The sequence below is a fragment of the Equus asinus genome, chromosome 7, assembly GCF_041296235.1.
Source record: "Equus asinus isolate D_3611 breed Donkey chromosome 7, EquAss-T2T_v2, whole genome shotgun sequence".
Classification (NCBI taxonomy): domain Eukaryota; kingdom Metazoa; phylum Chordata; class Mammalia; order Perissodactyla; family Equidae; genus Equus; species Equus asinus.
In genome coordinates this window covers 25,635,333-25,661,236 of record NC_091796.1, presented here as the reverse complement: position 1 = coordinate 25,661,236, position 25,904 = coordinate 25,635,333, and the positions used below count along the sequence as shown (strand labels likewise).

Below are 25,904 nucleotides of genomic sequence, written 5' to 3'. Positions count from 1 at the left end.
ACCTGAAAGAAGCAACTTGCATCAAGACAATAAAGTTTCTCAGCCCTCTGAGGCCAGCGTCAGACTAACAGGAGGTCACAGGCCTCTAAGAAATGCGTGATGAGGAAATGTGCTCCTAGTGATCAAACCATCTACTTCCACTCTCTCCCTGTGGCTTGTGGCTCCTCTCCTGTGCCCCTCTCACCCTTGTAAAGAATGGAAAAAGTCCTATTAAGTACCATGGACTAGAGAGCTGAAAACTTGGCAAGCTGAGAATTAATCCTGCACTGAACTCCAAAATGATATCCACATTTCCCCAAAGCAAATTGCCCCAGTGACAACTAATTCCCTGATGTTCCAGATATCCAGAGAGGACACTGGGCAGGGTCTGCCTGGGCTGCCCACACACTGGTACTGACACAAATCCTTCCTAAACCCCTTGCCTGAGGGCCACGTGACTTAATGAGGATTACTTGCCTTTATGTACTTGGGTCCATCTTGTGGGGTGTATTTTCTCCACGCCATCATCTCGCCCTATTGCATTCATCTAAATTCATCTAAAGCTTATCACTAAGAGACATTAATCTGCCATTTCTAGTGTTATCAGGCCCCTGCAGTGAGCTCAGCATCACGTGATCTGAGAGAGAGCCTCCTAAATCCTGGAGAGCCCTTTTCTGGGTTTCCTCTGAAAGGCTAAAGCCAGCAACAGCATCTGCATCAAGGCGTCAGCCTTCTGGAATGGTGGTACCCACACGTCTCCCTGCAGAAGGCTGCATGACCCACTCCCATGCCTCCTCTCTGCACAGTTACTGTGTGTGCATTTATCTGCTCACTCATGCTCACTAGAATGTAATCGGCTGGAGGGATGAATCTGTCTTCTCTTTGTATGACACTGGGCGTGTTTAGGGCAGTGCCTCACAAGGTAAGTGCTTAATAAATATCTGTGTATGTGAATGAGGGCCTCGTTTCCTCTACCTGTAGAACGGACACACGATTTGCTATCTTTTTGTTATGCTCATGAGAAGGAAATACATTCTGGAAATAATAGAAAGTAACATTCCAAAATAGTAGATTTAAGTGTCTCTTAAATCCTACCTTCTAATCCATTTATTTTACGTTTTTGCTTATAGGAAGCTTCCGTAGACTGCTAAACAGAAATTAAATGCACTGTTGCTGCTCTAGCTGTGGACATTCTTGCTCTAGTTCCCACTTCTGATGCTCCTACCTTGCTGGCCTTCAGGATGTTGATCTGCTCTTCATATACCGTGTCTCTGTTTTTCTCCAGAAAGCCATCGGAAAGGTACTCCACCTAGGAAACAGAAACAGTAGTTCGTGCTTCAGCAGCTGCTTGTGCAGCTTCATCTCATCCACCCAGTGTTTTCTGAAAAGAGTTGTGAGTAGATAGGAAACCCACAGATGTTCCTATTTAAAATGCAAACCCAAGATGTGATCAGGATTTACAAAGAGGAAATTGAGTATTCATTTTACAGAAAAACATACTGTTTTCAAAAGGATCCCCTCAAATAAAAGGCTTCCTCTGGGTGCTGAAAATGCACCTTGTCAGCCACACCTCAGACCTACTGAATTAGAGCCTGCATTTTAACAAGACCCCAGGTGATTTAGGTGCACAGTGAAATTTGAGAAGCCCTGGGCTAGTGCACACAGAACAGAAATCCATGTAGAAAAATTTCACGTATATACCAGTTACTGGGAAAGAAGCCCCCAAAGAAGAGACCACTCCGTTTTTACCCTTTCCTTTCTCTCGCAAGGTCCAGGAGAGTAGACTCATGACTATTTTACATGTTGCTACAATCACAGGAAAGAGACCCTCAACAAACGTTTGTTAAGCATACAACTGGGTAACTCCATCCCCTGTGGGGTTCTGCCATGGAGTAACAGGTTGTTGGACCACAGAGATGGCGTGGGGAGGGGAAGAAAGAGTGGAAGGGAACCCTACCTATGGAGATTTCAGACCACTTGAATTCAAAAGGGACAGCTCCCTCTTAACCCAGACATCCTGAGTCTACCTCGGGCGGGGTTAATGGAGCACCAAAGCCCACAAAGAGGAGACGCACCTTGTCTGCAAAGTGCACGACAATGAAGGCCGTGTTGGACATGCGGGGCTTCTGGAAGTGCTGGCTGCCAGAGTGTCGGTCATAGAGCTTCTGAGCCCAGTTCTGGTCAGTTCCTTTGGGGACCTGCAGAACCACAAAACAGCGTGGAGTTGTTTGTGAAGAGAAAAAAAGAAGCAAAGAGTTGAGGCAGAGTGATAAAGTCTGTCAGTAAGTTGACCTCGTGAGGCAGGATTTGGCCCTCAGACCTGGACCCTAAGTGGACATGGAAAACAAGATTCAACAGTGGACACTTAGGATCCTGACATGGCGTGTCAACATGCCATGTGGGTTGGCTCCCATGGTGTTTGCAGGAGTGTGTTGAGCCTGAAAGAGCCTGCTTGTTGGCAGATGCTGGAAGGGTTAGGAGAGGATGAGGGTGGGAGCCAAGGGCACAGGAGTAGAGTCATAACTCCTGGGACAAATCTGAAGATGCTTCTTTCCTCCAGTCAGGTCAGTGACTTCCATGTCATGAACACACCACATCCACATCCAGCGCCATGCTCCTGTTCACTCAGGCCAACTCTTGCAGCAGGAAACCTGCCCTGTCTCTCTCTAAGCTCATCTAAATACCACAGTCCAGTCTCGGCTCAAGTCCGTCCTCTTCTCTGAAGCCTTTCCTGAGCACTCTTGATCTCACTTTGAGATTCCTCACAATCAAGCTCTTACACATTCACTACATAATACTCTTCATTTTTGGGTTTTGTGCATTGTCTTGTCTGTTGGCTTCAAGAACCATGTCTTACCATTTTTTCCTGCCCCTCAAAGAACTTAGAATTGGGTTCCGGTCACACATTGGGTACTAAGTATCTTGTGACTGAGCTACGTGGTACTAATCTCTGCTTCCCTCAAATTTAAATTTAGGTTTAGAGGTTTCAATACTTTAAGAATTCTGAAGGGCAGCCCCTTTCAATATCTTTAGAGATGGCTTCAAAAGTGAAAGGGCATCTTGCTTTGTTCAAAATGTAACACAGAATGACTGTAATGACCAAATTGTCAAGGATGATGGTAACTCTTCCGATGGGAAGGTGCTCCCTCCTCTGTCATCACTGAACACCACTGCCCACACCCATTCCTCAGTTATGGGTCACTAATTGACTTGTCCTTCATTAGTTTAGATTGTACCTTTGGATCAGGAATGATTGAAGGTGACCCTTGCACTAGCCACTTAAAGAGGGCTTTGTCTAATAAATTAACATCTGTCCGATAAGAAAAATGCTTATGCACTTGAGAAAAAATTTCCCAAATACCCTGTAAGAAAAATGAATTTTTTCTCAATATTCAATTTGGTGTAACTAGTACTGACTATTCAGTGCTAAATGCCATAGGAAATTCAAGAAATATAATTGTGTTGGGCAGACAAAATAAAATATATTTAGTTCAGCATTTTTAAATATATACTGTTTTATATTTGTCTCTAAGCATCCATGTTGAGAAATACCAGGTGGGGTGGGAAGGGAGGGGTCAGCTTGGCAGGGCTTTTAGGAGACGAGGCTGGAGGACAGGAACACAATGGACCCGGGGCTGGTAGAACTGGGGCAGACAGAACAGCAGGGGCAGGACTAGGAGAAGCCCCACCTAGGTCAGTGCTTATACTTGCCAATATCAAAATCATCTTGTCTTGACAATGAAATTGGACTTCTAGTAGAAGACTCCTCAATCCTACATATCCACAATTCAGACTGGCATGAATCAACGAGCAAGGTCATGTGTATACATATTTCTTGACAAGGGTCAGGGTCTCTTCTCACCTCTCCCCACCCTCAACTAAAAATAAGGGCCAGCAGGAATTCACAACAACTCAGATTCTTAGATAATACTAATAGCAAATGCCCAGAGCACTTATTATTTGCCAGGCAGCTTTCTATACATTTTAGAAGTATCAACTCATTTAATCCTCACGATAATCCCATGAGCGAAGGTGCTACGTTTATACACATTTTACAGATAAAGAAACCGAGGTGGAGAGGTTAGGGGATTTGCCCAAGGTCACAGCTGGGAAGTAGCAGAGCTGGGTTCAAACCAGGATAGGCTGGCCTGGAGCACGCACTCCTCGCTATTATGCTTTCCTGCCTGACAACAGAGAGTCTGAAAGGCAGTCACGAAGGCAGGATCAGGCAGAAGGCACTTATCTCCGAAAATCTTTCCGTAAAAGTAGATTTAAAACAGGCACAGGAGAAAGAAAGCAAAGTTTGCATTTTGACAAAATCATTTAGTTTTGTGACTATCAGTATAGCCTGAAATATGCAGTGAATCGAATCCTTTAAAAAACAATCTATAAGTGACTTCATACAAGCATCCTTACTCTCTTCTGTATGCAATGTGAAGAGGGCACTGGACCAGGAGCCTGGGTCCCAGCTCTGTCCTCACCTAGGTGGGTACTCTCCCTCCAAGGCCTAGTCCCTCTGACCCGCTGTATTGGCCACTGGTCACATCAAAAAGTGAAGGTCCCATCTATATGAAGTGTCTAGAATAGGCAAATCTATAGAGACAGAAAGTAGATTAGTGGTTGCCTAGGGCTGAGGAGGAAGGGAGATTGACCACTAATGGGTTTCTTTATGGGGTGACAAAAATGTTCTAAAATCGATTGTAGTGACGATGGTTGTCTAACTCTGTGAATATACTACAAACCATTGAATTGTGTATTCCAAATGAATGAACTGTACAATATGTTAATTATATCTCAATAAAGCTGTTAAAAATATATTAAACCTGATTTTACTTTTTGCTAATGAAATAAAATAGAAAAATGGGGTCGGGGGTGTGAAAGTCCTTGGGCTTATTAAGCCTCTCTTCCCCAAAAGCCTGGGGTACAAAGCCTGTGGTCCAGGACAACTTTTCACCAAGGTCCTCTTTGGAATCCTGAGCAGAAATTGTGCTTGCTCTCTGACGGCTGCCATCACTGGCCTGGGATATCACTTGGAGCCAAAGCCTGCCCCCAATGCAACAGCTGACAAAAGCTGACTGATAAGGATCCCACAGCCAGTTATTCCATCTCTGCTTCTTGTCCCTGTCTTCTTGGGCCACTGCCACCAATGACTGCCTCCCAGTCACTCACTCACTATCTTGTTCCATCCCACACCTCTGGGGGCTCCCTGAATCCCTGATGTCTCCTACCACTGCTGACCTCCCAAATGACCATGCCATCATCAACACCTCTGGATCCTCCTTGCCATCACAGAAGCCCAGCTGGGACCCCAGGACTCTGTATCCTAACAACTCTCTAGGCGGCAGCCATCCCCATGCCAGCTCCAGGCCTTTACTTTTCCACCTTCACAAAACACCCCTCTGCGTGCTCAGCAGAACACCAATTCTAGACCAACCCAACTACCCATCTTGTCCTTTCCCACAGCTGGTGCCTGGCTAGGATTACGCATCGACTCCCTTCCCTTCATCAACTCTGTTGATAATTTAGTATTACTGCCAAAAAAATAAAATCAAAGTTCGCTGTGGGAATCACTCCTACAGATTAAGACACTGTGCCCAGATCTAAGCTGGGAGTTGACCTCGACAACTCCTCTATCTGTTTATGGTCTCTGATCTCAGCAAACAGATCTATGCACTCTGGTATTTCTCTTCCCTGTTTATAGGATGCCATGCCCTCTTCCTCCATTCTCTTCAAGCTTTTAACTCTATCACCACTTAGCAGATGCCTCATTTTCAAGCAGGAAACTTCAAATTCCTGCTCTACATGCAGAAATTCATCTGCATCCATAGCCACCCTAATACCTCCTACCCCTCTCACTTGTCCAGGAGAGGGGACAGATGCTGCTTCTCCTGGCTGGCATCCTAGCCACCCACCCCTGCCTCCTCCTAGGGAGCGGGATCTACCCACCTTCCCTCCCTCGGAATCCTCAGCTGCTTGCTCTCCTGCCCTTCCTCTCTCACCTTCTCCTTTTCACAGCCAAGCCTCCACCAGGGAATTCAAATTTGCCATCTCTACTGCCTTACCTCCTAGTCTCTCCTCAAGTTACTGAAACTAGGCTTCTTCCAGACAACGCCCTTGAAACTGCTCTAAGCAACAGTTCGCGGTCAAGTGCAGCGGCCCTCTGAGGCCCTCACGCTGCTGACTTCCCTCCTTCCTCTCTTCAAGTCTTCATCCTCTCCCGCCCCGACCACAGCAACATGGCCACTACTCTCCCTACTCCCGTCTCCTTCTTCACCTCAGCTTTCACAGTCGCCAGAGAGATCTGCTGAAGGGTAAGCCAGACCTGATCACATCTCTCCCCCGCTTCACACCTTCCGTCCCCAGCGTCTGAAGCTGCAGAGTCAAGTCCAAATGCCTTCTCCAGGCAGGCAGAGCCTCCCATTCTCTGATGGTTCCTGCTTCCCAACCTCACCTGCCACCACCAGACCCTGGACAAATCAGATCCCCCCAAGTTCTGCAGACCTGACATTCCCTTTGCCCAGAATACCCCTCCCCTCATCTGACTTCTCTGCTTACACAGCTCTTTTGGGGACGCTTTTCCCCATGACACTCTTTCTTCTCAGTCACCCCCTCCTCAGAAATGTGTCAAAGGGCAGGGGTCAGTCAGTTACACAGGAATGTGGGGTTTGTTGGGTGACGAATGAACAGTGTGGGAAAACCAGTTTACCGCCCTCTATCACAGGTTTCAAACCTGTTCACAAACACATTGGACCAGGAGACCTCTGGGGCTACTTCTCAAGAAACCATGAACCCTTGATCTTAACACACAGCAAACTCTCCTGAGAGCAGGCTGGGCCCAGAGAAGGAAACAGAAGGCATTCACCTCCCCACTGTCTTCAGCCAGCTTTCCTTCCATGGCCTCAACAGATACCCAGTAATTAGGAAGGTCCATCTTAGTCAGCTCTTCAGGCTAGGTTCCACAAAAGACTCCTAGTCACACAGGGCAGAGCTCGCCTCTCCCCTCCTCGTCCAGGCCTGCCTTTGTGGGAACCTAACACTGTCTCTCCAACCTGAGACACCATCTTTATTTTTATTCACTAAAATTGCTGTCAGGTATCATTTTCAGAAAATTCCTGCTAAAACGCAAACACGTCACTTAGAAGGAAATATGAATTGACGTCTTATATCCTATCAGTGCTAACTAGTTTGTTCCTCCAAGAGTCAGGCAGGGAATGTCCAGTCTGAATATGGCTTAGATATGGCTTCTGTCATGCAGCCCCCACAGCAGCCTTAGGGAGCACTGCAGGCAGAGTTTTGTTCAGAGCAGCCTGGAGATTAACATTCCTACAAGCAAACACCCTCTCCTGCCCCCTTGGTTCCTGAGGAGCAGCTGTCATTTGTGGCCTAGCCTGGGTCTGACTAGAAATCCATGACTGCTAAGGGGCTTTTCCACCTGAAGGAATCTGGACAGTTCAATATTCTGGTCCCCGTGCCTCCTCTGCAGCTTTTGGCACCAACCACAGGCTCTGGGGAGAACGACCCGGAGTGCTGCCCGCTTCAATCCGTGGCCACCTCATCTCCATATTTCTAATTTAAATCTTAGCTCACCGGCCCTGCCTGCCACTGCGTGTCTCCTCCAGGAAAAGTGATTTTCCCAATGGCAGCTTTTATAACATGAATCTAATCCTTCATTTGGCTTTGTGTCCTGTCACATGGGGGTCACAGAACACAATTCTTCACAGTGCCATCTCATTATTCTTTCTCATCCCACAGAGTGTGTCAGAGCAAGCGACAGCGGAGGAAAGGCATGGGCCTGAGACAGCTCCACTGTCCGACAGGATGGCTCCCGAGGGACGCCAAGTTGCCCAGTTGTGACCAACTACATGGAAATTCCCAACCTGCTTAGGCTCAAAGCCATGGGTGCTTCCAGAAGGGTGCAGCAAGCTGCCCTATGTTTCAGTCAAATTTATTATGGTGTAATTTCCATACAGTAAAACGCACCCTTTTTAAGTGTGCAGTTCCATGAATTTTAACAAATGTAATAACATCTGTTGGTTTAAAATCTACCTGTTACTAGAAGCTGCATCAGTTTATACTGAATCACTCTGAATTCCCAGAACAACTGAATCGGATAGAAAGGGTTTTGTATGATTCTTTCATTTGGTCTTCATCTCTGCCTCCCCTGCTGTACTCATGGCCTCGGCTGCCAGTGAGTTTAAACTTGTCACATTCATGGTACTATTCCACATCTCAACACTCCAAGCCCCCACCAGCTCGATTAGCAGGAAATCCAGGCTTTCCTCAGACCTGCCCTTCTAAGGAGCCTCGGGGGCAGAGAAGCAGGAAGAGAACCATAGTGGCCACGTGCACCTCGCAGTCTTTCTGAGTCATTGTCCCCTGGCCTCGATGTTCTTTAGCTGTCACTCTACTGCCCTTGGGCTGTGACCTATGCCACTTCCAGCCTACTCAGGGACCCTGACCTCCAAACACAGTCCTGGTCCCTGCCCAGAGCCCTCCCCCAACCCACTCCCACTCCCTCAGGCCAAACTCCTCCTGAGTACCATCCCTGTTCTTCTTCCCCCTTTGCTGGCAGGCAGGGAGATCCCTTCCTCCTCTCCTGAGGGTCTCCCCCGGCCAAGACCAGACAGACAGCAGGTTCTGGGTGCCTGATGGATTGCAGTGGCAGGAACTTGAGCTGGATACAGTCTTCAACTTAAATCACCTAATTTTACCAATCTGACCCAAAGAGAAGGCTCCACAGAGCATAAGACAGAGATCACCAACATAGGCACAAGCTAGAGTTTACTTTCCCTTAGCTTCTCAAAAGTAAAACAGTCTCTAACAGGAAGCCCCAGGCGGTGTGCACTCAGGAGGAGACTGAGAGCAGGACAGTCGGGGGCCCTATCACACTGGGACGACCCAAGGCTGCAAAGTCGAGGGATCTGGGGAAGTTACTTTCATAAATGCTGAATATTTGCATCTTGGGTCTCCCCGCAGAGCGCTGCTTCCTTTTCTGCCACCCTGATAAGTGCTCTCCCACCACTCCTGTGACCACCTGCTCCCCAGCCCCGCACTGCTCCAGGTTTCCCCTCAGTGGCTTGTCTCCCATCCTCCGGACAGTAGTTTGAGGTCTCTGCACTCGTGCATTGGGACCAGTGTTCTCATCACTGTGACTCGACATTCATATGACATGTTCCCTTGGGTAGTGGTACCTCTGAGAATGTCAAACCACAAGCCAAAGAAAACCCACAAGTGGCCCTAGTTTGCCTACTAAAGGTAGGATAATTCACTGGAAATCAATTAGGCAGCTACTCAATTCACAGAATCAATCACCCTGAAGGATTTAGGTGTTTTTATGAGAGGTGTGTGCAAACGTGAAAGCAGAGGCCATGACCCTGGGGTTATGGCTTCTGTTATGGTTAGCACTTCATCACAGAACCAGGTAGAGCAGTGCAAGACAGACCGTCTGCCTCATGTGCTCCTTGGGCTATGTATGACTTTGGCTTCACCATGGGTAGGGGAGTGAAGAGCTGGAGTCCTCCTGGGGCCCGGGCCTGGGGGAGCTAAACTGGCTTAGCAGCCCAGAGGCCTGGGTTGGACAGAAGGACATTGTGTTGCCTTTGGGTTTGGGGACGTGGAGCAGGAGGAGATGCTTACGGACAGGATCACAAGAGACTAGGGGAGAGGAGCACGTTCTGGCTGGGCGTCAGAAGGGAGCTGTTGGCATGGATGCTAAAGCAAGGGAGGGAGGGAATGGTGAACACCAGCAGGGGAGACTGGAGGGCCTGGGCTATGACTTCAGTCATTTAGCCAGTGCTGCTTGAGCAGGGACATCTGTCCTGTCACCTCTACTGAAACCTCGCAGGTGGAAGAAGCCTAGGCACACACCCGCCTGCCTCTTCCTGGATCTGACTCCAGACAAAGTCCGCAGCTCTGAAGAAGCGCTGAAAACCGTTAGATAAAAATGTGCTGTGGATTTCAATGTATTTTCACTGTCTTCTATGGTTTCATTAACTGTTCCTTTTCATTTTCAAAGGCAATGAGATTCGGATAGTCCTTCTGGAAAGGAACATCTGCTCCTCCCAAACCATCAGGGCACTCTCTATCCCTTACAGGCAAGACGTCGGAGACCAGAAAGTAAAAGCAATGGGTTTCCCCCCTTTTAATACAAAGAATCATGTGCTTTCTACAACTTTTGATTAGAGTTCCCATCACTGGAGGAGTTGGTACACATTTACCTCCCTATCACCAACCAACAAACTGGGAGAAATGTTGAAGATCATCAGATCCAACCCCCACCAATTCGTAGGGCAGGAAACCAAAGGCCAAAGTTAGGTGATTGATAACATCCAGATCTCCCCGACCCTTATTCCCAAGGCTGCCTAGTTCTCTCCATGCTGGCCATTCAGGACCTCTCCTGTCATATCAGGTAGAGTCCACAAAAAGCTACATGGGGGAAAATCTAGGGATCTAACCTGCCACCAAGCCATGTAGTTCTAGCACTCACAAGCCATCCGGCATGACAAAGACGATGTTGAGCTCTTGAGCCCTCACTGTCTGGGGATGCCTGTCTGGATGTTGGGGTCCTTCTCTCAGCACCTAGGATATCTGGGGCACCACATCCATACCACCATCACAACATGCCACTCCATACTACCAAAAGTCTCTACCAAAAGAGGCACATGATCATCAAGGTAGCAATACCTGTCAATCATGCTCAATGTGTTACCTTCTAGTACTTTCTAGTATGCAGAATGGACACCAATGCTTTTCCCAGCACACTAAAGGCCAGCTAATCACAGATGAAATTCCAGCTTTTTTGAGATCTCACATGTTCCTATGCACCACACAGCTGTCCTCTGACCCACACCCCAAGCCTAGAATTGAACTAATTCAACGATAGCATCATCAGTTTTACCTTACATTCTTCATCCAACAGGTCCAAGATGCCCAGCTTAGCTTCTATGAGGTCGATACAAGGTTGGTTATCATAAAAATCAATCAAGGTCCAAGGGATCTGCTCCTTCATGTACTCCTCTTGCTCCAGTTTGAATACATGCTAGGGTAAGAAGTGAGAGGTCAAGGTTAGTAAACTGCAGACACACTTTAACTCTGATCTCCCGAGCTTTGACCACAAGAGTTCTGAGTCCTGGAGGATGGTGCATATCCACCAGAAAAGGTTTGGGCACAAAGTTACAGTCATGACTATAGTAAAGAAAAGCTTGGTTAGGTGATCCTCATTCTAATAATCACCTGCATTGTCATATCCCAACCACACACAAGAAACCTCACATCTGGCTGGGAATTGCTCAAATACGCCAAAAGGCCAGGCTCAGGAGGAGTGGGAGTCAAAGATAAGAAGAGGATCTTTTACCCCCTCAATCCAGTTGCCCCAATTCAAATCTCCTCCTGAGCAGTGGGGAGCACCTGCCTAAAGCTGGGGCACCACCAGGAAATCAGGGGAAGGTCAGGGCAGAGCTAGAGCACACTGACCCTGGATGGAAGAGAAGTAGTGTGGGATGTCCCCCCTGGAAGAGAGAGAGGATCCCCACCCCAACATCTCTGGGTCCAGAAACCAAGCCTACCGAGTTGAACTGCTGCTGGAGCTTCTCATTCGCATAGTTGATACAAAACTGCTCAAAGCTGTTCACCTCAAACGTCTCAAACCTGCGGAACAGAAAGAGGAGAGGACAAAGTTAAGAGACACGGCCTTTTACTGAAGGAATCACTGGGACTTCACCAAGGCTGCCCTCATCCTCTCCCATCCAGTTCCACCCTTAACTCCGGCACACAAGTCCTATTTTCTGCTCTTGTGCCCAAAGAGAACACTGTTGCAAGGCCCAACAGAGAGCCCTATTAAATTAGGAGAGTAGGAATGCAATATCCATTTTCATAATTAGAAAAAGGACTGATAGTAGGAAAATTTAGAAAAGGCAGGTGTGAAAAACAGAAAGTCACCAATGATGTAATCGCTCATTGACTACCAGTTACATTTTGGTAGGTTTCTTTTTGGTGATTTCACATTTTTAAACAAAATTAGAATTATATGTGAAATTATACCTATTTTTGTCATTTAACATTGCATTTGTTATTTAACATTTCCCCATGCCATTTGTTCTTCAAACGCATCAGTTTTAATGTCTGACCCATAATGGCTGATGAGGCAGAGATGATGCCCTAGGCCTGGAGTTTGCACAAGGTGCCCAGGTGAGGGGACAAGTAGGGGTGAATTAGCTGGTGCCCCCTCAAGCCTGGAGGAATGCCTTTTTCTAGTTCACACAAAGGTCCCTCCTGGGCTAGCAGTGGCCTCCAGGCAGATGAATCATAATTTAACCCATCCTTCTCTTGCAGGACAATTTGGTTCTTGTTCCAGTTTTCAGCTGCTATCAATGCTGTCACAAATATTGTATATACAGGTTTGAATTCATGATTCTTTTCTTAGGATGCTGTTCTAGATGGAGCATCACCATGTCAGAGTTTGTTTTCTTAAATGGTAGAGGCAAATTAACTTCCAGAAAGATAGAACCAATTTATGTTATCAGCCCACCTTCACTCATGCCTCCCAATGTATGAAAGTACCTTTTTCTAATACTGGCTAATACGTTTTTTTAAAAAATTCATGCTTGAGTTAAAATTTATACACAATAAGATACACCAATTTTAAGGGCATATTTTGATAAGTTTTTGACAAATATTATTCAGTGTGCGACCAGCCTCACAATCTAGATATAGAACATTTTTATCACCCCAAAAAGTCCCCTTGTGCTTCATCCAGGTCAGTCCCCCTTGCCCCTTACTAGGAGTATTAATGCATCACAGCTCTTTGGTCAACAGTGTAGATTAACTTTTAAAATCTTTGGTTACTTAGTACATGAAAAATGTTTTTGTTTGCATTCCATTTCTTTGATCATTGATAGAGTTCAACATTTTTCTGTATGTACATACTAGTCATCTGTACTTTGTGAATTGTCTGTGATGGTTGGTAAAGTATTTATTGGATTTTAACTTTAAAAATGGACTTATGTGAGCTCTTCATACATTAGAACATCATCGCATTCATTCATTGCTCAATTCAAATGTTTTCAATATGGCTTCATCACTGCAGGGTAGGGGTGGGGTGGAGTCTGCAGAGAGGAGGATGAGTAGAGATGAGACACGGCATTGTAGAGCCAGGCAGGGGTCCTGCCTGCTGGCCTTGTATGACACACAGAGGGATTTTACCAGGGGCAATAGGGAGAATTTGAAGGATTTTAAAATAAGAAATGACAATCAGATTTTCATCTTAGAAACTGGCAGGAAGGTGGAAGAAAATTGTTTGCAGGAAGATGTGCAAGACTGAAGGCAGGAAGTTGAGTAAGTCAATTATTAGCGGAGTAATAACCCAGGCAAGATCCAATCAGGGCATGACACGCTGGTGGTGGCCAAGTATTTGAAAGGTTCAGAAGACATTAAGGAAGGTGGAAAGGAAAGGACTGATTTCAAATAACCAACAGGGGGCGCAGATGAGACTCATTTGTACAACCAATGGATGTGGTCGCTCACCAAGCTGGGAACATTATAACAGCATCAGCAGCGTTAGCTACAAACCAGTGGGGCGACTTACACCCTGAGCAATGTCATCAGGCCAGGGCAGTAAGAAGGGGCAGAAATCTAGGAGGAAGAGATGCCTTTCTTTCATTCACACAATGGGCTGAATGAGCTGGCAGGGCCCCAGGCCCCAAGTGCTTCATGAGCTCTCACTCATTTAATGCCCACACCAACCAAGAAGAGTTAGGGTTTGTTATTAATCCCATCATACAGTTGAAGAAATTAAGGTATGGGGTGCGCAAAGTCAGAGTCAGTAGGCAGAAGAACCAGTATTTGAACCCAGAGAGTCTGATTTCTGAGACTGCATTTTTAAGTCAGAGAGGAGTAAATTTCATTAAGAAAAGGAGGAAGAGGTGACTTGGAAGTGCTGTAACAAGGAGGAAAACCTCCCAGAAGAGGAGGTATGTGAGCACATGGAGGGTGGGAGAGTGGCAGTATCAATGAGGCACCTGGGGCTGGGGCACAGGCTTCGGCCTTCACCATAACCTCAATCTTCACCCCTTTCAGTCTTCAATATGGCCAAGTGAGTTTTCTCAGTCTTAAATAGACTGATGCCAGCCCTTCCAAATAGATTGTACTCAACTTTCACTCCCAAACAGAAATGTTGGAGCTGCCCCTGGTGGGGGCTGGGGACGGTGGTGGTGGAGAAAGGGCCCCTTATGCAGAGGGAAAACACATGCATCAGGCACCCCGGGTCAGCACCCAGAAAACATCAGACTTCTCCTCCTCCTCTGCACCCACCTCCCCAACCAAGGAATAAGACGTGGAGAAGTGAGAAATCATTGAGATCAAAGGAGCCAACTGCTCGGAGACAACCACATTAAAGAACAGCTTTGGTCATGCCCACGTAGGAAATAATTCGAGGTTAATAAAACGAGATCAAAGATTCCAGGTCCAAGCTGGAGCTGTACTCCAGACAACGCAGGAAAGAGGAACCGTGTCTGCCAGACTGGGTCCCTTCCAGCCCAGATGACGGCCCTATAGATGGGGGTACATCACTCAGAACCTCATTTCCTCCTCCTCCCCCCATCGCACCACAAGAGAGGTTGCTGACAACAGCCAGAGGAAATTTAATTAATAAAACCTAGAAGGAAGATAAAAGAGTCAACCTAGCAATTGGCCAGATAATAGCAATTGGGTATGCTGGCAGAGCTTGTACCGAGCTCCACAGATAAAGGATTTAAATATCTCCCACTTGTCATTTTTTAAAGGTTTACGTTGGTAGCACTCCACAAAGAACATTCTCATTAATTTGAGATGGACTGAAATTAGCTCATAATTTCCCTATTTCCAAGATATTATCTGGTAACAATTCCTCTGCCATCTAGTGTAATTACTGAAATGCCGGAGGACCAGAGATGAATGAGGGGTTTGGGTAGCTTGCAAAACGTCTAAGATGACTGACCTCAGAAAACCACAGGCAGGAAGATAGGGCAACTTCTCCTCTACAGTGGAATTATATTTGTAGTTATTCTTCCCATCAACAGAGATGACTTTTAAAAATAAACACAATGGATCAATTTATAGTTCACAACATTAAAACATCAGAAAGAAATTTATATACTAGAGAGAATTAGATTTCTCCTGTAAAATTAATGTTGAGAATATTTAGACCAGAATCCTTGGGTAGGAGGAAGGTCAAAACGTAGAAGATTTGATGCTGTGACCTGAGATCTGTACTTGTGGTATACAACTGTCACCCCTACTTCAATTTCCTCCTATCTTCAGCATGTCGTAAAAAAGAACACAACTTCCTTCTCACTCAACCCCAAGTTCAGGGTGTGGTAAGGGTCACAAATGCCTCTAAAAATAAGGTAATGTCTGCTAGAAAGTGAAACTGCAATAAAAAGAAGTCAACCAGTCACTTTGAGTTAATTATTAATCTCCATGAACCTCTGGCTCCAGAGCAAAGAGGCAATGAGATGCTTTGAAGGTTGGGCAACAATTCTTCCCCTGGAGCATGGGTCAAAGGAACTGGAATTTCTTAGTTCAGCCTCGTCTATCATACAAAGACCACTCTCTACCATTCTACCAAAGGTTGAATGAAAAGATATGGGATATAGGGCAGATATAGAGCAGAGCTTCTAGGAAATGATTACTAAAAGTCAAACAAGTCCTCTCAAGGTCTCTTTCCTTCCTGAAGACCGTGAAATCTCACAAGGGCACCTTATGGTCTGTTAGGGAGGTCAACCCTTCTGATTTCTTTACTAAACAATTTAGGATGCTGGCCACACTTGAGAACGGCAGGACTTGAATTCTGCTCATGTGCTTCTCTCTGTGTCTAGACGTCCCCAACACAGGACTTGTCCTTCAAGGAGATCACAGTCCTAGGCACTGCCTATAGTCTGAGGCCAAGAGCAGTTATCCTTCTGGAATCTAAGGACCCAAGTCCATTCAGTTTTCACGTGCTCCAATTCCTAGATCCACTTCATGCCTGAAATTCCAATGTGGGACAGGAAAATGCCCACCATATGATAATCCTCTCCCAATCCATCAGCCAACTGCCCCAAGAATTGTGAAGGCTGCAAATAAGAGCAAGTCATAGTCTCTGCCCAAAAGAGCTACTGGGAAGATGACAGAAAACCAGAATATGAAACCTCCCATGGAAGAGATTTTATGTGTTATAGGTTTTTAGAGTGAGTTTATGAAGGTGGCGTGCTGGCATGGACAGAGAGAATGGGACTTTATGTGAACCTTAGAAGTACTTAGGGGTGTCTGGCTCCAGGCACACTCCAGAGGGCTGTGTCAGAGCAATTCTGGAAGGCTGAGCTTGACTTCAGAGCACTCTGAGTTACAAGGCTCTCTGCGGAGACAGATTCCAGGGTGAAGCTAATGGCTTAGGGTGATTTGCTAGATCTGAGAACAGTGGGTTCAGCTATGCACGTCCATCCTGAAGACGACATGTCCAGGGATCTTCTGGGCTGCCAGGGCTGGGCCACTGTGCACAGGCTGGAGGATAAATGCAATTGCTTACTTCTCACCTTCCATTCTCCATGAAATCTTTTCATATGGGTCCGAGAGGAGCTGGGTAGTCCTCTCTGAACAAATAAATTGAGACTATGAAGTTATCTGTAAGTCTATTTTGAAAAGTGAGACCAAGAAAACAAAACAAAGAAACAAATAATTTCCATCAAAATGATGAAGGCAAACAGTGTGTCATTAAAGCCAGCCCACGGAACAGTAGAAGATATTAGCAAATCATATTTCTGATAAGGGGTTAATATCCAGAACATATAAATAACTCCTACAACTCAACAATAGAAAACAAATAACTTGATTAAAAAATGGGCAAGGAACTTGAACATTTCTCCAAACAAAGATATATGAATGGCCAAGAAGCATATGAAAAGATAATCAACATCACTAACCATTAGAGAAACACAAATCAGAACCATGATGAGATATCACTTTATACCTATTAGACTGACTACTACCAGAAAAACAGAAAATAGTAAGTGTTGGCAAGGATGTGGAGAAATTAGAACCCTTGTGCACTATTGGTAGGAATGTAAAGTGGTGCAGTCACTATGAAAACAACATGGAGGTTCCTTAAAAAATTGAAAATAAAATTACCATATGACCCAGCAATCTCACTTCTGGGTATATACCCAAAAGAATTAAAGGAAGAGATATTTGTTTACCCTTGTTCATAGTAGCATTACTCACAATAGCCGAGAGGTAGAAGCAGCCCATATCCAAGGACGAATGGATAAACAAAACGTGGTAAATACATACAATGGAACATTATTGAGCTTTAGCAAAGAAGGAAATCCTGTCACATGCCACAACATGGATGAACCTGGAGGACATTGTGAAATAAGCAAGTCACAAGAAGACAAATACTGTGACTCCACTTACATGAGGTATCTAAAGTAGTCAAACTCATAGAAGCAGAAAGCAGAACAGCGGTCACCAGGGGCTGGGGGGAGGGAAAACGGGAGTAGTTCAATGGCTATAGAGTTTCAGTTTTCAAAGGTGAAAAAGCTCTGGACATCTGTTGTACAACAATGTGAACATTCTTAACACACTGAACTGTACACTTAGAAACGGTAAATTTTATGTTATTTTATCACGATTTAAAAAACACATCATTAAAAAGCAATGAATAGAGTTGGATGCTAATTTAAAGTTAGGAAGTATCACAAGAGACAGAAAGTAACACAGGGCTGAGGAGGATACAAAATCCCAGCAAATCCCATTTCCTTCTTCCTGGGGCCCAAATGTCTACCCGCCTTGCTCCAGAAGTCTCCTAGGCCAACAGTTCTCATCAAGAAGGGGCTGGCCATAGCCAAAACCCCCCACTATGTTGGCATTTTGAAGGTTAAAGTCAAAGACAAATAAATGTGTATTTTTCCCAAATTGAAGGCATTTATTTTTTATTGCCTTGAGGAGAGGAAGGGAGAGGAATAAAGGATTAAGGGTGCAATTAATCAAGCCTGTAGAGGCAAATGTTGGTTAGTGCAACATGAAAAGGAAACCCCGGCCAATAGCTGCCTGGCTCTCTCCTATTAATTTCCATCCCCTGCCTAGTAAGAAGTACCCTGCAGACAGCTTCACAGATCCTTAGTTAAGGAAAAGAGCTTGGCTTGGGTTGGCTAATTGCTCTGGGTATTTCTTCATTGCACTCTTTTGGAGCTGGGGTAGGGGAATAAGATGTAGGGAAGCCATCTTTCTACCAGGACAATGGGTGTCTGGGGATGCTCAGGAGAGCCTGGGGGAAGGGCCTCACCATGGTTGTGATGGAGGCAGCTGTGGCTGATACAATTTATTTAGGAGTTCACAGCCTTATCTACTGTCTGAACTATCTACCAGTTAGAACATCATAAGGGAGATACGTGTATATGACGCTAGCTCGTGCAGTGCTTGCTTATATATACAGAAGTGAATGCTTATTCACTCTGGCTGATTCTATAGTAACATTTTCAACATTTACAGAAAAAATCTGGAGTGGCTTCTACACTACAGAACTCTTTTGAGGTGTCTCTAGAATGAACTTGGCTGGTGGGCCAATAATGCCCTAGATAGGCGCTACAGTTCGTCTGGGGACAGTTACCCCAGTTGAAGTAACTAGTGCCTACTTGGCGGGGGGTGGGGTTGGGGGTGGCAATTCCACTCTTATATGCTAGCTTTGGGCCTTTCTGACCTAATTTAAAGATGGAGCCAACTCCTTATTCCTTCCGTCTTAAAGAATGGGGTTTAGTGTATTCAGAAGCACATCTCCACCATCCTTCTCATTCTCTCCAGCTTCCATACGCCACTCTTTTGCTCACAAGTGACAAAGAAGGGTAAGAAAATCAAAGACATCAGGTCATCCCAAGGGTGTCTTCTATGTGCACCAATGCATCCCCATAGTAGGGCTGAGAAACGACAAGCGAGGTAATGGATAGGCCCCTTCCCCCTCTCCAGTGTTTGGTGGTCAGGGATTTGGGTAGAAATCTCAAAAACCAAAACATAATGCTGGAATTTTCTGATGCCACGGAGGACGAAATGCTCTTTATACAGTTATATCATAAATGAACCCTAAAGGCAGGAATTAGTTTGAAATGGGAGGGAGGTGATTAGAGAGGTGGAGTATCAAGTGTGATACCCACTTCCAGATAACTGTGGGAGGACCACACCAAAAAAAGAGATTTGGCAGGTTTCTGGAAGGTGTCTGAAGTCCACAGGAAATAAGGCAGAAAGACACCATGATTGGGAAAAGCAGATGACAGTAAGTAGCTCACACAAGTCATCCTAGATTTCCACCAAATGCCCTTTTCTCCTAGAGTAATAAACGAGATCACTGACCTGATGGATCAGAAACAGCACTTCCAGATTCAAGTCACCTGCTTTCCTGTGGTGAAGTTTTGGGTTTTAATCTCCTCTGATCAGAGAAGAGCACCTAGGCCAGCACAAATTTATACAATAATTTCTCAGCAGACCAGAACTGTTGAGGAGCATGCATATGTTACGTTCTGGGAATGTCTCTAAGTGCTTTCTCGGCAACAAATGGCCCAGACAGCCAGCCAGCTTGTGAACTCTGGACCAACCTCGTATCTAAAATGTTGTCTTGAGCTCTGCCCGTAGGGTGCGAACTGGGCCCTGCAGGTGGCGCATGGAGAAGGAACCACGCATGACATTCCTCTCTCCAGAGGAGAGTGAGTTACTTTTTAAATGTGACCACCTCATGACAGTTTGAAAAAGTACATTAGCTTCTGAGAAAGAACAAGGATTAAAAAAAGAGAAAGTGGAGCTGGGTCAGTGGTGTAGCAGTTAGTTTCATGCGCTCTGCTTCCACAGCCAGGGGTTTGCTGGTTCGGATCCTGGGCACGGACCTATGTACCGCTTATCAAGCCATGCTGTGGCAGGTGTGCCATACATAAAGTAGAGGAAGATGGGCACAGATGGTGCCAATCTTGGGCACAGGGCCAATCTTCCTCAGCAAAAAGAGGAGGATTGGTGGCAGATGTTAGCTAAGGCAAACCTCCCTCGGAGAGGAGGGTGGGGAGAAAGGAAGAAAATGGCATAGCAGGCCTGGAAGGAAGCACAAAAGGTAGGAAATTCCCAAGAGTGCTGGTCTGTGGCCCCATGCTGATTCGCCCTTTGATGGGACCTGCCCTCACTAGAAAGCTGTCAGATGTTCTCAAAGGAACCCAGGGACACTTTGAAATGCACAGGTCAGGAGTTGGTACCAAAAACAGGAGGCAGAGTCCTCAGGATCTCCATCCATTCATGGACAAGTCTACCTTTCAAACCACAGACAGGTCTTCCCTGCAGTCTATTTCTCCCCTTTAGGGAATCACAGGAACGTAGAGAAAATAAACTCAATTATAAAAATTAAATGGCAACTTTAAGCACAAAAATCTCAGCTTGCATAAGCCCAGCTGACATCTCCAGACTCAACAGCACTAGGAGCCCTACTCACAGAGGCCCCCCATCAATGAGCAACGCCTTTCACTGGGGATCCCTGGGAAGGGAGGAAGCCGCCTCTTTAGACTCAAGGCCCTGCTAAGACAGTATGTGACTATAACAGACTGAGGCAGGATATTTCACATATCAGCACTGAAGTCATAACATTTTCACATGCTATTAACAGCGAGTCTGCAGGTTAATCTTCCCAAATCAAAACCTCAGTAAAAGTAGATTCTTGTCCAAGTAGATTAAGGGAATTGGATCAGGTGCAGCAGCCTGAGTTTCTCCCCAATGGCCTGAAAATACTCAGAGCAAAGGGAAGAACAATACAGAAGTAATTACTGACAGCTAGGCAGTACGTTCCCAGGGAGCACAGGCTGTTCTATGCTCTCTCCAGAGCAGCTAGAAGGGCTGAGCACAAAGTAGGCACTCAACTGACCAGAGGGAGCAGTGGCCTGCCCCGTCACTGGGCTAAGGCCTTGAGGAGGATACATTCTCCTCCTCCCACTCGGGTGACTCCCCACTGTTTGTTTCTCATCACCTAGGAGGTTTCCTTTCACACTTGGCTTTTTCTTGCAGTTTTGACTGTGCTTCTCTCCCCAAAGGTGCCTCCCCCACCTCCCATACCGCCTCCCTTTAAAAGATCCAGTTCAAAGCTCACTTTCCACATAAAGCTTTCCCTGACACTGCCAACAGACATGCCTTCTCCTGCACGCTTGAAACTCATGCAGCACTGAGTCCAAACCCTCAGACTGACCCTGCTACGGTTGCTTCTGTTGCCTCTTGTAGTATGTAGCTTGTGCACATAACTTAACTCTTTAGCATGTTCCAGAGGCCTTGGTGATGCCAGAAATCAAGCGTTGTCTTCTTCCCACAGCATGCAACATGGTTTGATGTGAAACCCCAATGATGACCAAGAGCATCAGAGATGCAAGCAGGACAGCCTATCTTTGTATGGGGAAGTGGCTGCTTCTAGAGATTTTCCTTTACTACAGCCTCAACATAAGGTGAGCCCCAGTTCATCAGCCCACAGGCAGCTGTTTCCACTAGAGCATCGCTGTTCTTACAACTCTGCACTTCTACGGGTCCGAATTTCTATTTTAAGATTGAAGCCGTGACTTCTATGATATAAAGATCCAAGAGGATTTAATCTACTATTAGCTTAAAGAAGGTAGGATATTGATCATAGAAGAAGTGCAAGGGAGGTTGCAACCCAGTACACATCATTTTAAACAATTCTAGAAGGATCTGGAAAGGACCTCAGAGACTGTGGCTCAAAACTTCATTTTGAGCTATGGAAACTAAAGACCGGAAAGGGTCTATGATCTGTAGAGAGTCATTTAGCTAACTGGTGACAGTGATGTGTCATAACACCAGTCTCCTAACACCCAGTCAAGTAAACTTCCCACTGTACCATGGTGCCTCTCCCTGCAAAATATGCTGTTACAAATAACAGTCCTTTCCCTTTGGCTAGAACGCTGACAGGAAGAGAAACCTCAAAAACTACCACACATAGGGGCTGGCCCCGTGGCCGAGTGGTTAAGTTTGCGCGCTCCGCTGCAGGCGGCCCAGTGCTTCGTTGGTTCGAATCCTGGGCGCAGACATGGCACTGCTCATCAAACCACGCTGAGGCAGCGTCCCACATACCACAACTAGAAGGACCCACAACAAAGAATATACAACTATGTACCGGGGGGCTTTGGGGAAAAAAAGGAAAAAATAAAATCTTTAAAAAAAAAAAAAAAAACTACCACACATAACACAAATCTGTATAGTGCTGGGCAAAATTATGGTATTAAAATAATCACCTTGATTGGTGATATAGTGAATGAGGTCAAATGGTAGATTTAAATAAAATGTAACAGATACAAAACCTGAATTTAAGTTCCAGTCTCATGCTGGGCAAGACATTTCCCTCTCTGGGCCTGCTTCCCTGTTGTAAAAAGGGATGCCTAGAGGGTTTCTCAGTGGAAGAGCTACTGGTGTGCTGACAGGGTCCATTCTTCCTCAGGATTGTCCTCCCCATTTCAAGACATAGTGTAGCATCCCTGGCCTCAGGCCACTAGGTGCCAGTAGTGACCCTAGTCACTGTGACAACCAAAAATGCTACCCCACATTTCACACTCTCCTGGGTGAGAGCCTCCGGGAGGTCTTCAAGGCCCTCGCTGGCTCTAAAGTGCTGGCAGGAAGACACCAACAATCATCAGGTGCAGTGAAAGGCAGGAGGATGGGCGCAGGCCTACCCGTAGATGTCCAGGACCCCGATGAAGGAGTGCTGCTTGAGGGAGGTGTGCAGGGCCTTGTTGATGTGCTCCACAATCCAGCCAAACAGCTGGGCATAGATGTGCTTGGCCAGGGCGTTGCGCGCATTGACCACCTGCTGCAGGGACATGGTCTTGACGTAGGTCTCCGAGGTGGTGACCAGCTTGCGATGGCACAGCCAGTGCTCCATCTGATTGTGCTCCACCCCTAGCAGGCGGCAGAAATTGTTTAGGTGTTCATCCTCGGGCTGGAAGAGACACAGGTGGAGAAGGGTTCAGGAGAGGCAGGAGGATAAGCCCGCCACCATGCCCTCCCCCTGCTGCCGAGGGAGAGAATGAGCCCAACTCAAGGCCTCCCCAGCACTCTAGAACCCCATTTCATCCCTAGCCACTGCTCTAGCAGCCTCTTGCACTCTCACATCACTAAATGCAGATGACAATTAGGGCCCAAAGAGCGTTGCTCAAACTGATCATTACATCTGCTAATGACCACATTCTTAGGGCTTTAAAAAACAAAAACTCTCTGGGCCGACCCAGTAGTGTGGTGGTTAAGTTCACATGCTCCACTTTGGGGGCCTGAAGTTCACAGGTTCGGATCCCAGGTGCAGACCTAGCACCACTCGTTAAGCCATGCTGTGGCAGCACCCCACATAAAATAGAGGAAGACTGGCACAGATGTTAGCTTAGTGACAATCCTCCTCACACGCACAAAAAAAAAACCTCTCTCCATTTTTCCTGTCCCATCCTCCATTGCTAGCCAGCTGTGGAGTAACTGGTCCAAGAGGGTTCCCCAAATGAAGGGAGAATGAGGATTGATAGTTTAGGAACAGATAATCCTAACAAACAAAGAGTAAGGAGTCAGAAGGCAGCAGAATCAAAGTGAATGTATGGTTTTCATCTGCAGAGTTGCACACACAGTGCTTAACCCACTGCCCAGAAGGAAGTCCTCACCTACAAGTATCACCTTCAACTAGCACCTAGTCTAACAGCTGTATGTTTGGAAATGCACCCTGGGCTGAACCCAAATGGACACTGTCCCTTCCCGCACTGACACTGCATTGTCCTAAGTTTCCAAGCAGACTTTCTTTCATCCTAGCCTCAGTGATTCTAAATAACACACAATTGAAGTTTATATTCTTAAAGCACTTGCTACTTGGGGAAAAATGTGAATCAAGATGGAAAGCTAGGACAAATGGCAAAAATAAGGAACAAATTTTGACCTGAGAAGATCACTTGGAATGCTCACTGATAAGATCACACGTTTAGAGCTGAAAGAAAACCTAAGAATTCCTCTTGCTCAGTCCCTTCTCCATACAGCTGCGTCCCAGTTGCTGGGTGGCTTCCACTTCCTTCTACCCAATGTACCAGCTGCTTCTCCCAGCTGTCTTTGATCTTGACCTTCATTTACCCAAAGTAACAACCATACCACCGGCCTACTAGTCACTGATAACCAGATCACCCACAGGGTCTTATCTTATTTCATCTAAATATGTAAGTCTCTCGGATAATCCTTGCTGCCCACTCTGGGCACCCCATGGCAAACCTGGTTTTCCTTGGAGGTTCCTCTTACCCATTATTCATTCCCTCTTCTAAATCCCCCCAGGGAAAGCTGATAACCCAGCCAGGAGCCTGCTGGAGAACTTATTAACTCTGAAGCTGAAAGAGTATCCTTTAGAACATGGTGTGCCACCTCCTATCGGCCCTAAATTGCTTGTGGGACTCATTTTCTGATGAGGCTGCCTTGTAAGATTTAAATGAGGGCATATTCAACGAAAATCAACACCGATAACTCTACCATTTCTCCCTAAACACCATATCCCCAGGCTATTTATTTTTTCCTCCTACAGATATTTAAAATCTATCTACCCCAAACAAACACAATTATAAAATAGAATGTCAAAGTAGGAAAAAACCTCCAAAAATCACTAAGGCCAGTGTTTTTCCAAAGTATGGTTTGTGGAGTAGTTACAAAGAACATTAATTGGCTTTACTTAACAGAAGGGGTGGGGTTGACATCAGGTTAAACACAGCTCAGCTGGTTTGTTACTGTACCTTGTAAGCACCGAGAGATTGATTTTACAGAGCATTTCCTGAACTTAATCGACCAAAGAACCCTTATCTTCCTAAGAAATTGCCAAGGGTTAAGGTTCCCAGGAAAATACCTTAAGAACTGTCATTGTAATCCAATCTCCCTTATGTTTAGATGAGGAAAATGAGGCAAAGTGAGGCTCCCGTCACTCAGAGCACCTAGCCCAGAGTGGGAGGAGGATGAGCTTGGGCCTGGTGGGCACAGGAGGCCCTATCTTTTCGCTCGCTCAGCAGGTGGGGTTGCCAAAGCCGCTTCTCCTGGCCAAGAGCCTTTTACTCTGCAGCCACCCCACCGACCCTACCCCTCCCCCAGACAGGAAGCCAAATGTGCTCAAGTGCCTGGGGACTGCTTGGCAGGCAACAGGTTCAGAGGTGGCAAGTGTCCAGTTTGTTAATCTGACCTATTTCCAAGAAATTTTTAACTGCTAGGCAATTCATCCATTGCAGCTAGATTCCCTGACATGGGTATGGCAGCAAACACAACCACCCAACACTGGCCCATAGGCTCCCTCCCCTCCCTGTGCCTCCCACGGTGGAGGCAGTGGTGAAAGGACCACAAGCCCAGGAACTGTTTGATAACCACCCTGGGACAGGTTCCCATCTGCTGCAATGGGGCGTGCCTTGCCCCTCTATTACCCCCTTCTGACTATTGATTAAAGGTGCCAACCGAAACTGATTTGTAATTGTGCAATTACATTTAAGTTTAATTAAGTGATGCTAAATCCATTAAAAGTAGCCAGCCATCATAGGTAGCAGATTGGTTTTATGGGCCCGTATCACCAAATTCAAGAAACAAATTGCCTCTAGTGTCCAAGTAATTGCATGCTGTTGCATCTCCAAGGTAACTCTGGCAGTCATGGAACACATTTTCATGCTTTAATTAAAAATAAAAACTACCAAGAAGAAGGCACACTGTGTATGGATAGACAGCCTTTCCAGCAGGAGGCCAACTCTATGTGCCCAAGGAAAAACCAAAATCCATCGAGAGAAGGACTTTCATGAACAACCATGCAGTGAAGCACTTCTCTAGCACACACTGTGTGCCCAGCGCTGATGGGGGGCATCAAGCTTGTGAAGGGCAGACCTAGCTTGAGGGACTGAGAGTCTAGTGGAAGAAGC

At 46.1% G+C, this 25,904-nt stretch overlaps 1 protein-coding gene across 1 annotated transcript in view; it reads right to left on the bottom strand.

Moving 5' to 3' along the window:
- Positions 1-25,904, bottom strand: part of MYO5B (myosin VB) — a 347,774-nt gene that overhangs the window by 107,552 nt on the left and 214,318 nt on the right. Inside the window, exons 10-14 of the mRNA XM_044774721.2 lie at positions 22,680-22,945; positions 11,544-11,625; positions 10,877-11,017; positions 2,055-2,177; positions 1,205-1,288 (exon numbers count right to left, since the gene is read on the bottom strand). Coding sequence (XP_044630656.2) covers positions 1,205-1,288; positions 2,055-2,177; positions 10,877-11,017; positions 11,544-11,625; positions 22,680-22,945 — 696 coding nt within the window. The remainder of the gene's footprint in view (positions 1-1,204; positions 1,289-2,054; positions 2,178-10,876; positions 11,018-11,543; positions 11,626-22,679; positions 22,946-25,904) is intronic.